Genomic DNA, 12,967 nt, shown 5'->3' on the forward strand with positions numbered 1-12,967 from the left:
TGTTTAAGTGTTCTTTCAGTTTTTCCACAGAATTACTGTTTTATGCTTTGCTGAGTAGCTCCACAAACATATTTCGTTTAATATCAGTATGTTGTTTTTGCTATTTTCTACATTTTCCTTTGCCATTTCTTATGCCCAAAAATAAGTTGTTTATTTGTCCTTTGACCAATAATAACTGCTACTCCAGAAGTTGCAATGTATCTGTACCCCTAACTTCTGTTATCCCATCCTCCATCAACAACTATAGTGATATATATGGAACTCCATTCGTGTCCAGCCATCTTCTATAGCAAGTTGTCATTTTTCACAACTTGCTACTTAAAGAGCAGTACATCCCACCCCTAAACCAGAAAAATTAAATGATTTTGGTTTACTTGATATACTTATAGTAAAAACTATAATATCAAAAAAATAACATTTGAAAGCACAGTATACATATTAAAACATTCATTGTAATTCACAAGGGTAAAAATACAAGCTCACATTGTGAAACCAACTTTATCAGAGGAGCATAGACATTACACTGTTTAAGTTATAGATATATAAAAAGCTATAAATTTTCGTAGCATAATTTCTGTTAGTTTGAAAATATAAAGAAACTTTTCCTGGGAAAGAAACTTTATCAAATGCTAATGAAACATATGCACACTATTATACATACTTAATATTTACTTTATCAGCTTTTTCTTCACACTTCTAATTGTGAATGTCCAGCACCTGTGGCAGTGAAACCCCCAAAATCATGATGCGCTTATTGTTGTGTATTACCTGTTTGAATTTTCATATTTCAGCAACATACACTTTTGAATACCAAAATACTCTCTAGTCCTCAGCAATAAAAAAAACAACTGTTTTTTGGGCAGCTGAACAAGTGGTATGATAACCTCCTCACTTCTGTGGTGAAATGGGTAATGTCAACAATTTATCTTCCCTGAGTCTGTTTAGGCCAAGATATGAGCAGCTTTTTATGCTAGTAATTAGTAATTATAGTATTCATATCTCATTGTAAAAAAATGAACATTTTCTATAAAAAAGTATTTTTCTAATTGTCTAAGTGTTGAGTACCCAAAGTATGATTTTTTAATGGATTTTTGTTTGTGGTGCCATCGATTAGATGATGCAACATTTCATAAGTCTCAATCACCACTTCTGGCATTGAAATCTTGTTGTATTTCAGCACAACAGATGGCACTATTGTATTTATTATTTTGTTCACACAAATAGATAGATAGCTGTACCAATGCTCCATTATTGTGATAAGTTACTTTTAACTTTTTGAAATTGTTCTTCAGGTTTTATCAATAAAATTTTATCCATATTTTTAACATTGGATTTTTTGTTTTTTTACTTCCAAAATGAGTTTATGAAAAATCAATCGTCACTTTTATGTTGATGTGAATAAAAGTCTTGTATTAATTTGTAGAGTCCATAAACTACACCAAACCTTCTCGCTGTGATGAAGGAGAATTTGAATGTCTCAAAAACCTTCGTTGTATAGACAGACATTATCTTTGTGATGGAGATAATGATTGTGGTGATAATTCAGATGAAGATTCCTCAGTAGGTGGCATCTGTGGTAAGAAATAATTTTATAACTTAAAAATGTTTTGTATGTTCTAAATTTGTGGGCTTGAGCATAATATTGTTTTAGTTAGCCATATATTTTGTTGATTTTTTTTCTCCATTAAAAGGAAAATTATTTAAAAGTTTCATTTATTTAAAGATTCCGAGTGTGTTCAAATTAGCTGAATAAATCATCAATTTTTTTGATAAATTTCACTGCCAATATAAGCACATCCCCTTGCTATTGTACAGTAAAGATTACAATCCTACTACACTGCAAAGATTTGAAGTTTTATCTAGCTAATGTGAGTCAAATAATTTACTTCTATGTGTGTGTATATATATATATATATATATATATAACACACACACACACAAGTTTACTAATAAAATAAGTATGTTACAATCAACATATATGTTGATTATAGGTTTAAGATGTATGCCTACATTAATATTCTGTTGTTTTTTTCAACTCTCTGTAGGGTAAGTTGTTGTACAAAAAAACATACTCCAATTAATCAGACCCATACTGTGACCACCTGAGAACTAAAATTCTAAGCAATGTTAGTGCTTGTCCTAGCTAGAAAAGCTGAATAGCTTTAAACTCTCTAAGTATAAAAAAAACTGTTAAGGGATGAGTATATAATAGTATTGCACCAAACCATTTCTCACCTTTAGTCATATAAAGTTTCATTTGGTAACAGTCTGCATCACTGAATTAATTGTACTACTGTTTTCAGTATTTACTTGCTTATACTATACTGTGAGTTTATATTAAAGGTAAGAACTGTTTTTCCTGAGACCTTGGCCTAATCTTAAGTTGGGTCTTGGGTACATTTTGTACCATATGGTAGTGTTTTTTTGTTCTGTGTTAATATGAATAAAAACTAATCTTCATTTTTTATGATTTTTTTAAACTTTATTAAGAAAATCTGATTTGCCAGATTTTTTTGGCAATTTATAAAATTTGCTCAGAACATTTATGTATTGTTTTTCTATTATGTCTTTTGATAGAATGAATTAAAAGAAAATCTTGATAAAACCCTTTTCTTATTCAATTCCAGCTAACTGAGAATTGTCTGTTATTTTGTATTGAGAAAGGAAAACTTGGTTATTAACAAATACTCTTGGCCAATATGAAAGGAATGTTTGTGTGTGTGTTTTGTAAATACTTTTAACCCAAATATCTAAAAACCTATGAGCTGAATTATACTCTGACCAACTAGGAAAGAAATAAGATAATTATTTTTATAAAAAAGAAATAACGGAAAGCTTTAATGTTGGAGTATACTCTTGATAAATGAGAAGGTTAAACCTGTCTGCATGAAACATACTCTATCAGTGAGAATGAAAAATTCATGAGCTAGAAAACATTTCTGACAAAAAAAAAGGAATTGTTGGAACATATCTATGATCAATGAGTGAGGAAAGCTTGTATGCAAAAAATACTTTTCCTCTAATGAAATAGAAGTTTGAATTTTTAAAACTACTCTTGATACAAAAAAAATTTCCTTGTGTAATAAAAAATATAATAATGAATAATGAGAAGATGTAAAATATTGCTGAGTGTCAAAAGATGAATCTTGCCTAATGAGAGAAGATTAAACTGGAAAGAAAAGGCTTTATGTCCATAAGGATCGGAATCTTAGAGAAATGAGTGTATAAATGTGGATCATTCAGGATCTTTTGATATTTTTATATCTATAATGTGTTTTTGAGATATCCAAGATTTTTGTGTTTGTTTTGTTAGCAACACTATTGTTTTGTCTGTTCTTTTAGAAAAGGTTACATGTCAGCCAAACCAGTTTCAATGTGATATCCTTCGATGTATTTCTATTTACTGGGTCTGTGATGGTGAAATAGATTGTACTGATGGTACTGATGAGGAGCCCCTTTATAAATGCAAAAGTAAGTAGCTTTATATAATTACAGAAGCATATTTCATTTAAGTCAATAAATCATCTTCAAACTACTGTCTATTTAAATTTGGAAAGAGGCAATAACTGCAGCTAAATTTATGTTTTTGATGATACCACATAATTTTCTGTAGTGTGTTGTTGAGAACTATCTGCAATTAGATTCATTTTTAAGTTATACAGTTAAACTTGTTTTTACTTAGATATTTAATAAAGCTTATCATATTTTTGGCTAACACCACGAGCTAAGCTAACTTGCACATTATTATTTGTAGAGAATGTCTAGTCCCGATTTACTTTTACTCTGAATTTTTTTAAAACAACACCTTCGTCAATTTATTTATTTTTAAACCTGTAGCTATGCTTACTGTTACAAAAATTCTCCACAAACCCTTAAGCCCCTTTTTACTGTATTTTTAGACACTATGTACAATAATCTTACTTTGATGACATTTGCTTATTACTAAATAAACTGTTACTGTGTATTTATGAAGCACAACGTATTGTGATAAACCTACTTCTATTTTTGTTTTGGTATTTAGACAGTACGTGTGGCCCTCATCAATTTTCGTGTAAGGTCAGTGGAAAATGTATTCCAATAAACTGGGTTTGTGATATTGAATATGATTGTGATGAAGGAGATACATCTGATGAGCATGAAAATTGTGGTAAGTAAAGATAATTAGGTGTTACTCTAATGGAGGAGACTGACATGTTAAGCAACAATTGTGAGCATAAAGAGTTAAAATGTTGAATGTCATTGCATAAAATACATACTGTCTAGTTTAAAAAAAAGATGTATTGTTGTTATATATCTGTACATGCTTATTGGTTAAAAGTTTTATTTATCTCTCTCTGCACGGGCTTGGTTGAATTGACTGACCACGTGACTACTTTGTACTTGTCATAGTTTTGATATTACTAACTTTTAATACAATATGTGTATCTTCACAAAATTTGGCAGGCCTTTAGTAAATATTACAAATCTTTTACATTCAAAACAGCAGATTTTTTAGTGAAGTATATTTAATAAACTAAAAAAAGATTTGTCCATGAATATATCAAGTCTTTTTTGACTAGTCCGAGTACAAAATGATTTTCATATTAAGATTAAAAGTGCTTCTCTTCATCTCAAATTTTCTTTGCGTAATCTCTAAAACCTCCTAAGTAGATTTTTGTTTCTGTAAAACTTTATATTTTATCTGTTATTTTCTATACCCTAACTTTATAAAAGGTTGGTCAATTTATCCTAAGTAGCTTTAAACTCCTAACAGTATATATCTATTTATACTTAAATTTTATTGTTTTATTGACCTTTAAACCATGTCTGATGACTATTCATGCCATTATAAGTTGTAAATCACTTGGGAAATGTGCGACTCATGTTAGCTATTGAATTACTTTACCCACACACTACTCCAAGCTGCTTGCATGTGTGTGTGTGAAAATATTATTATTTATTCTACCTAAAACTAACCTAAAGATTTTCCTATTTTTACTTTTATAATAATAAATAAAGAATACATTTGGAAAACAAGAAATAAAGTACTTACCTGGGCCTTATTTTTTTGCTGTCGACTGTCAAGGACACTTAACCCTACTTTTTTTATACTAATGTTAGTAGTGCACTTAATAATTTTTATTTAATTAAATAATGCACAATATAGAATGATAACATGCAAAAAGCAGACAATGTCCCATAACTATCACAATTTTTCTGGCAATCTAACTGCAACAGGCGCCATTACAAATATATCTAAGCTAGGCAATATGTTCCCTTGGGAACAAAGTTTGTACTAAAAGGGAAGTTGACTATTCTCTTTACAGAAAACAATGTAATATAATATGCCATTTGATAGATTAAAACCTTGGCTTTCTTTTGGTTATAAATAATATAGTATTAAACATAAGAGAGAACTATTAACAAATCTTGAAAGAGAGGATGTGGCAGGCGGGTGCAACAAAATGGGTCTGATTTTCTATTTGATGACTCTGTAACCAAACAAGATTGAAGACTGCTTTGTATGAACAATGACGATATTATAGTGAGTAATTTACATTAAATTTCATACTTGTTGGAGGGGTGGTGAATAAAATAGAGAAGATAGGATGCCAAGAGAAAATAGGTCACATTGCTCATGCTAGGGGAAATTCAAATTTTTTTTTTAAATAATGCTTTATGAAATTAAGAACTTAAAACTCATAATACTATTAAAATATGAGTTATTATCTGCAATTTTATGCTGTACTAATTGGTATAACATAAACAAAAAGTAGTTTAATTAAATTTTGAATGTAAGTCACTGAAAACTTCGTGACATGCACAGTAAAGGATGCCTGTGCAGAGAGGGTTAATATATAACATAATAAGTTTTAAAAGGGTATAATGTGTTACTAAATTATGTACTCTACTTGCAATCTCTTTTTAAAATAAAACATATATCATTATTATATATCTACACAGACACATTCATGTCAAGTGTAGTTTAGTATATAATGTAGTCAGTTTAATAAAAGGTGCAGTGTTTGGTTATCATAAATTTCTAGATTATCCAGCATGCCAAGAGACTGAGTTTCACTGTGACAACAACCGTTGTATTCCTCGTTTCTACATATGTGATGGTGATGATGACTGTGGAGACACCTCCGATGAGCGTAACTGTGATGAAAGCTGTAACAGTACTTCCAGTTTTCAGTGTGTTACGAGTGGTCAGTGTCTCAACATAAACTTGCGGTGTGATGGTATCTATGACTGTGTTGATGGGTCTGATGAAGATGACTGCCGTAAGTTGGTTTAGGGATTTTTTTACTTCTTTCATTAGCTTCTTAAATAGTTAGGTCATTTTCTGATTATATGTAAAACAAAAATATTGCTCTGTTGCTATATACTACAACATTTAACTTGTTTTCTCCTGTTCATTCGCTTTTTATAAAAGCAAGAAAACCAAATAAGTTAATATACATATGCCAAAATACTTAGTTTTGTAAAGACATTTCAAGCAACTACTGTCAGCTTGAAATATAAAAGTAATAACAAGGAAAAAACATGTAACACTGTTGTGTATTGAATGAAATAATAATTAATAGAAGTAGTAATAACAGTTATAGTCACTGCATACAGCAATGGGTTTTTCACTTTCTCCATTCACTGCAAACTGCAGTACTGTGTTGTAAATAATGGTTACACTTCATCAAAATACTGATCAAATCTATAGAAGGTAGAGTAAATGTTTAGAATCTTGATTAGTAAGTTTCCATAAGATAGAATAATTGTTAAGAATCTTGATTAGTAAGTTTCCATAAGATAGAGAAAATGTTAAGAATCTTGATTAGTAAGTTTCCATAAGATAGAATAAATGTAAAGAATCGTGATTAGTAAGTTTCCATAAGATAGAATAAATGTTTAGAATCTTGATTAGTAAGTTCCATAAGATAGAGAAAATGTTAAGAATCATGATTAGTAAGTTTCCATAAGATAGAATAAATGTAAAGAATCGTGATTAGTAAGTTTCCATAAGATAGAATAAATGTTAAGAATCTTGATTAGTAAGTTTCCATAAGATAGAATAAATGTAAAGAATCGTGATTAGTAAGTTTCCATAAGATAGAATAAATGTGAAGAATCTTGATTAGTAAGTTTCCATAAGATAGAATAAATGTGAAGAATCTTGATTAGTAAGTTTTCATAAGATAGAATAAATGTTAAGAATCTTGATTAGTAAGTTTCCATAAGATAGAATAAATGTGAAGAATCTTGATTAGTAAGTTTCCATAAGATAGAATAAATGCTAAGTATTTTAGTTCTTGAGTGCATATGTAAATACCAATAAGGGAGTTTAGAAAAATGATGTCATAATAACATTATTCATTAGGCATCAGCACCTACCGGGCCTAAAAATTGGCACCTGTTTTGGCATGAGTTTGTTAGATTGAGCATGTATTTTTGTTGTAAACAAGTAGAGCCAAGTTACCCAACATAGAAGATCTCTTAAAAATTTGATCTAGAACACTCATAAAATACCACAAACCTGTTGTAGTGTGCCAGGTTGTAATCATTGTGGTGGACATAAATTTACAAAAAAGAAAAGTGCAAAACATGGGTGATTGTTGTCCATCGTGTAAATGATGATTGAAAGCTATGGTGGCCATCACCCAGTAGTATTGTGTGCAAGAATCATTTCTTTCCACCAGATTGCAATATTAGACAGGTTTGTATTAAAAAAAAACAAAAAAAACATGATTTTGTTTATTTATATAGATTTCTATTTATCACTCTGATAAAATGGCAAAGTATGTGTTTAGTAGTTTGTTTATTTGTTTTTTGTTGTTATTTACAACACCATCAGGTTTTAAATGTACATAATTTATAGAATAATTATGGAATTATAATATTATCATGAATCATATTTTTTAAGGAAATTATGACAACTTTCCGATTTTACAAATGAATAAATAACTTTTTATCTGCTCAGTAACATAATTTCCTAAATAATCTTGATCTTTAAATTATAATGTGTATTCAGACACATTTGTGTGACAATCAAGTTCTAAAATATTAATATTACATGTCCTAAAAACTACTTTTGTAGCACTACAGTACAAGATTTGAAGAGTAGGGACTAGGAATTGTTCATCTGATGTTTTGATGAATTATAAAGCACAATTATTGTACAATTTTTCAAAGATAACTAGATCAAATTGTTTTGTGCAAAATAATGGTGAGCAAAAAATATAAAACATGTACTTTTATTTTTTTCCAAAACTGCTAAAATAGAGTCATCAGATTGTAAATTGAGAAAAAAGTCACTTAACAGTGATCGTAATTTATTGAAACTGTCCTGAGTGACAGTGAGTCCCCAAACCCCAATTATTGTTTAACTTCCAACTATTTTGATGTTTATCTTTCAACAATTTCTCTTTTTCTTCCTGTAAGCTTTGCATTCCATTCATGCAGAGCTTCCTTCAGCTCTTTATGCTCATTTCTCCATAATTGTTTGCCATTTCATGTGTTTTTAGATAAAGTTTACACCTAATTAGATTCGGTTGTTGATGAAATGCTGTTACATTGTGCATTATCTCTTTGTAGGCCCAGTAGCACTTGGTGCTGCTTTATGACTAGTGGTAATTACGACTTGTAGAGTGTTTTGATTAAGACGTATTTAATTTAAAATTTCATTAAAATTAAGTTTGCTAATATTTTGTATTAAAAAATTTTTTAAATCGGGTGCTTAAATATCTGTAGCTTTATTGTGGAAAGTGAGGGTGTAATAGATAAATAAATAAACCGTCATATGGTTGTGTAGTATAAGTGAAGAACATTGGCACATTTATTGTGTAAGATGTTTGTTTTTAATGTTACTTTCATTGGCAATATTGGTTAGAATGTTTAATTCATCTATTTGTATTATTTTATTGTTATTATGAAGATTATTTTGCATTGTTAACTTAGTATATGGATTTAGGACTGAATTAATATTAATGAAAAAAGCTTATTTTTATTAAACTTAGTCAGTTGTACAAATTTGTGTGTATTACTTTTTAAATTTCATAAAATATACAGTTTAAATGAGTAGTTGTATTGGTAATTTATTTCAGTTAACCCTAGAATTACCCTACCTGTTTTTGAAACACTTGTTTTTTCTAAACTATTTATTCCTCAAATTGATTGTGTGTCCATGACTGTTGTTTACAGTATCCCTAATAACGCACGAGTCACACAAAAGTAAACAAAAATACCATTAATTTTGCAGTTAATACTTCAAATTATTGTTGAGCTTTCTTATGTACTTCACATGGGAAATGAGTGATTCACCTAGTGTTTTTGGTCATTTCTTTACACATGTTGTAACAGGTAAAAATATAAGATTACTGTATATGATGTAATATGTGGTCAACATTAATAGTACATAGTATGAAAAAAAGTAAGTAATTTGGACAGTTAAAATTTAATTTTCTTCCATTATTAAAATTGGTGTTTTAAAAAATGATTATTTAAATTTTATAAGACCTTTATTGTGATAGCTTAACAGTATCATCACTTGTGTCATTTTCCTCATTCCTTAGATAATCAAATAACTTTGTATTAATGCCACTTTGTAACTTAAAAATCAATATCCTCTGTATTTGTTAATGAAGTAAATTCTTGTGTATATACACACACACACACACACACACACACACACATATATATAGCCTTACTCAGTATTTTACTGTTTTTCTTATAATGAAACAAATAACCTGTTGTGTGGAAACTTACTTGGTTACTACTTGAGAGCAACATCAACCACAAAAATGCAAATGCAACTATGTGTACATATGTTAGTAATAAAATCAAGTTATCTTGAGGCCTACACTCAAGGCTTATAATTATGGGAAATATTTCATGATTGAACTGTTTTATTAATAAATGTTGAATTATATCCCAGGTAATTTATTTTTTGTTTCTCTCTCACCCTTAAAAGTTGTGGTTTTTACAGAATGCCCTATTTGACTCTATGATGATTTAAACTTAGTATATTGAAAACCTTTGTTGAATATCCATTGTACTTGTATATTATATTTTATATCTGTTAGTTGTTATTATTACCATTTCAATCTAAAACTTGTAACAAGTTTTAGTACATTGGTGTTCATTGTTCTTGTGATAGCAATACCTGCCATTTCTCATCCATGTGAAGAGAGTGAATTTCAGTGTAGCAATGGAGAGTGTGTCCAAGCAGTTTGGGAATGTGATGGTAAAAATGACTGTGTAGATGGAAGTGACGAGAAAGACTGTGGTAAGTTCTTTATAATGAACATTTGATTTAAAACTCCTATCTTTCTCTTTTCTGTTGCAGTGACTATAGATCAAACTTTAGTGACAATATGACTAAGTTGAGGACTATAAGTTATACTTATGTCTATGTTTAGTTTTAAATGTTAATATAATAGCTGAATATACTATCTGTCAGAATGTGTTTACCTAGTCTGAAATGTTTTTTTCAGAATCCATTTTCAATTGTTAACAGAATAGCTGAAAGGTGGTATTCGGTTTATTCTTGTTTTTTTATGATTCTGTTTTAGTTATTATGAGATTGACGGAATGCTTGGATTTGGGTTTTAATGATTTGTGCTTAATTCCAGCTTAGAATATTAAAAGAGTAGCTGACTTCCTGATTAGGTATGTTCTATTTGTGCCTGAGTACAGTTTAAATTGTCAACACGTACTGAATGCTGGTATCTGGCTTGTTACATCGGTGTCAGAATTCAGTTGCATTCTATTTTCGTACTGTTACATACATTATGTGGTCCAGTTTGTTTTTTATCATACTAGCTTACTGTACTGTACTATGTTACACCTCCATTGTAACTCATATTTTTTTAATTTATCAGACTAATCAGGTGTGCTATGACTGTCTAGATTTTAATATGTCGATCATCAGACTGATCAGTTTAGTTGATGAGGTGCTCATGATGTGTTATGTGTGTGTCTAGATTAAGCCTGATTTGTTGTTAGCAATAAGGTTAAATTGTTTGTATCTGATTTCTGTTTAAGATATATTTTTTTTGTTGTCAATATACAATTTATTTCTAAGATCTAACTGGTTATGTTTGTTTATTTAGTAAACACAACCTGTAGTTCTACAGATAAGATGTGTGACAATGGAAAGGAATGCATTCCAGTATTGTTCTTCTGTGATGGGAATAAAGACTGCAGTGATGGTTCTGATGAATCACCAGATGAATGTGGTAAGTAAAACAATTCATAACCCTTGATACACAGAAGAATTTAATGAATAATCAGATGACTTCAGTCATTCTGAGAATGCTGTAATTCATGATCCACAGAAGGTTTTGTTGAATGATAACTTTGTTAAGTCTGAGAATCCAATAATGCTTTTTATACTGGTGGTTCTGATAAATGATTAGATAACTGGCATATTTGAGAGTACACGATGCTAGATAGTGTAGTGGTTCTAATGAATAATAAAATATTAAATTGTGTTAATTCTGAAAGTATTGAAAAACTTGATACAGTGGTGGTTTTGATGAAAAATCAGATAATTATGGTAAAAAATACAGTAATGTATGATACAGCTGTGGTTCAGATAACTGGTAAGTTTGAAAATACAGTACTGCATGATACAGTGATGAATCTGATGAATTATTAGATAACTGTAGTAAATTTAAAAATGTAATGAACATACTGAAGGTTATGGGCATGTATATTTAAATTTAAGTGTTCTTGTTAAAAAATTGGTTTGCTGATATGTTTTCCAGTTTATCTTAACATATTTAGGGACTGTTTTATTTCATGATTGAAAGTTTAAATTTTTTGTAGAATTTTATCTAGAATTACTTTCATGTAATATTTTGCATGAAAATATTTAAGTAATTAATAATAATGTGGTTCCTTACTTTTCACTACAGAAATTACAGAACCAAGTTGCTTGCCTCCAAACCGAACTTGTGATAATAGTACCTTATGCCTTGAACCTTCACAGTTTTGCAACAAAGTAGCTGATTGTTCTGATGGATCAGATGAAGGAGGACTTTGTGGTAAGTTAATTGGGTTTATTTATGTAGTTATAAGCATAATCATGTTCAAGATTTTATGTTTGTCTAGATGTGAGATTAAAATAATTTGGGTTAGAGCAGTGATGTCAACTGGTCTGTAAAGTATAGCTACTGAAGTATATTGTTTCAAGGTGTAAGGTAAAAGTACTTTAAAAAGTTAAGATTGTAAGAAGTGGTCCATGAAAATTAGGAATTGGAGCTAGTTGGTCCTCAATTGAACAAATATTGGGAACTACGGGATAAAGAACTTTAAAGATACACAAAACATATTAAAAGTTATAGTATGGAAACTAAAGGTCAATTTGGAGTCAAGATTTAGGTTGAATCAACTGAATGAAAAATATAAGCAATCACCCCTAACTCTCAAAATTTTTCTGGCTTTCTAACTATGCGACAAGAGCCGTTACAAATTCATCCAAGCTAGTCGTTAATTTTTTCTATGGGAATGAAGCTTGTACTCTGTGTGAAATTTACGCTTATCTGTTCAGAACACAATGTTATACAATACGTGATTTGATAGATGAAAACCTTGACTTTCTATTGGTGATGGGTAATGTATAATTAAACATAAGAGAGAACAATTATCAAAGCCTGAAAGAGAGGATGTGACAGATAGGTGTGGCAGGAGGGGTGTGATTTTCTATTTCATAGCTCTGTAACCAAAGAGAATTGAAGGCTATAAAGATTATGATTTGTCTGAGCAATGACAATATTATAGGGAGCAATTTACGTTTAATATCGTACATTTTGGAGGAGTGATGGATAAAATAGAAAAGAGAAAATGTATTGCGTGTGTAACACTAGAGGAAGTTCAGAATTTTTTTTTATATTTCCTTATAAAATTTAAAATTTATATACTATTAAAATATGGATTATTAGCTAAGTGTTTATGCCATATTAATTAGTATAACATGAACAAAAAGTAATTTAAT

The 12,967-nt window shown here is 29.6% G+C and overlaps 1 protein-coding gene across 1 annotated transcript in view; it reads left to right on the forward strand.

The window, feature by feature from the left end:
• LOC106466344 (low-density lipoprotein receptor-related protein 1-like) overlaps positions 1 to 12,967 on the forward strand; it is a 98,445-nt gene that overhangs the window by 63,119 nt on the left and 22,359 nt on the right. Inside the window, exons 13-19 of the mRNA XM_013926618.2 lie at positions 1,424 to 1,576; positions 3,343 to 3,471; positions 4,022 to 4,147; positions 6,027 to 6,263; positions 10,127 to 10,255; positions 11,082 to 11,207; positions 11,889 to 12,017. Of these exons, the coding sequence (XP_013782072.2) occupies positions 1,424 to 1,576; positions 3,343 to 3,471; positions 4,022 to 4,147; positions 6,027 to 6,263; positions 10,127 to 10,255; positions 11,082 to 11,207; positions 11,889 to 12,017 (1,029 nt within the window). The remainder of the gene's footprint in view (positions 1 to 1,423; positions 1,577 to 3,342; positions 3,472 to 4,021; positions 4,148 to 6,026; positions 6,264 to 10,126; positions 10,256 to 11,081; positions 11,208 to 11,888; positions 12,018 to 12,967) is intronic.

Source organism: Limulus polyphemus, unplaced genomic scaffold (assembly GCF_000517525.1).
Source record: "Limulus polyphemus unplaced genomic scaffold, Limulus_polyphemus-2.1.2 Scaffold2230, whole genome shotgun sequence".
Classification (NCBI taxonomy): domain Eukaryota; kingdom Metazoa; phylum Arthropoda; class Merostomata; order Xiphosura; family Limulidae; genus Limulus; species Limulus polyphemus.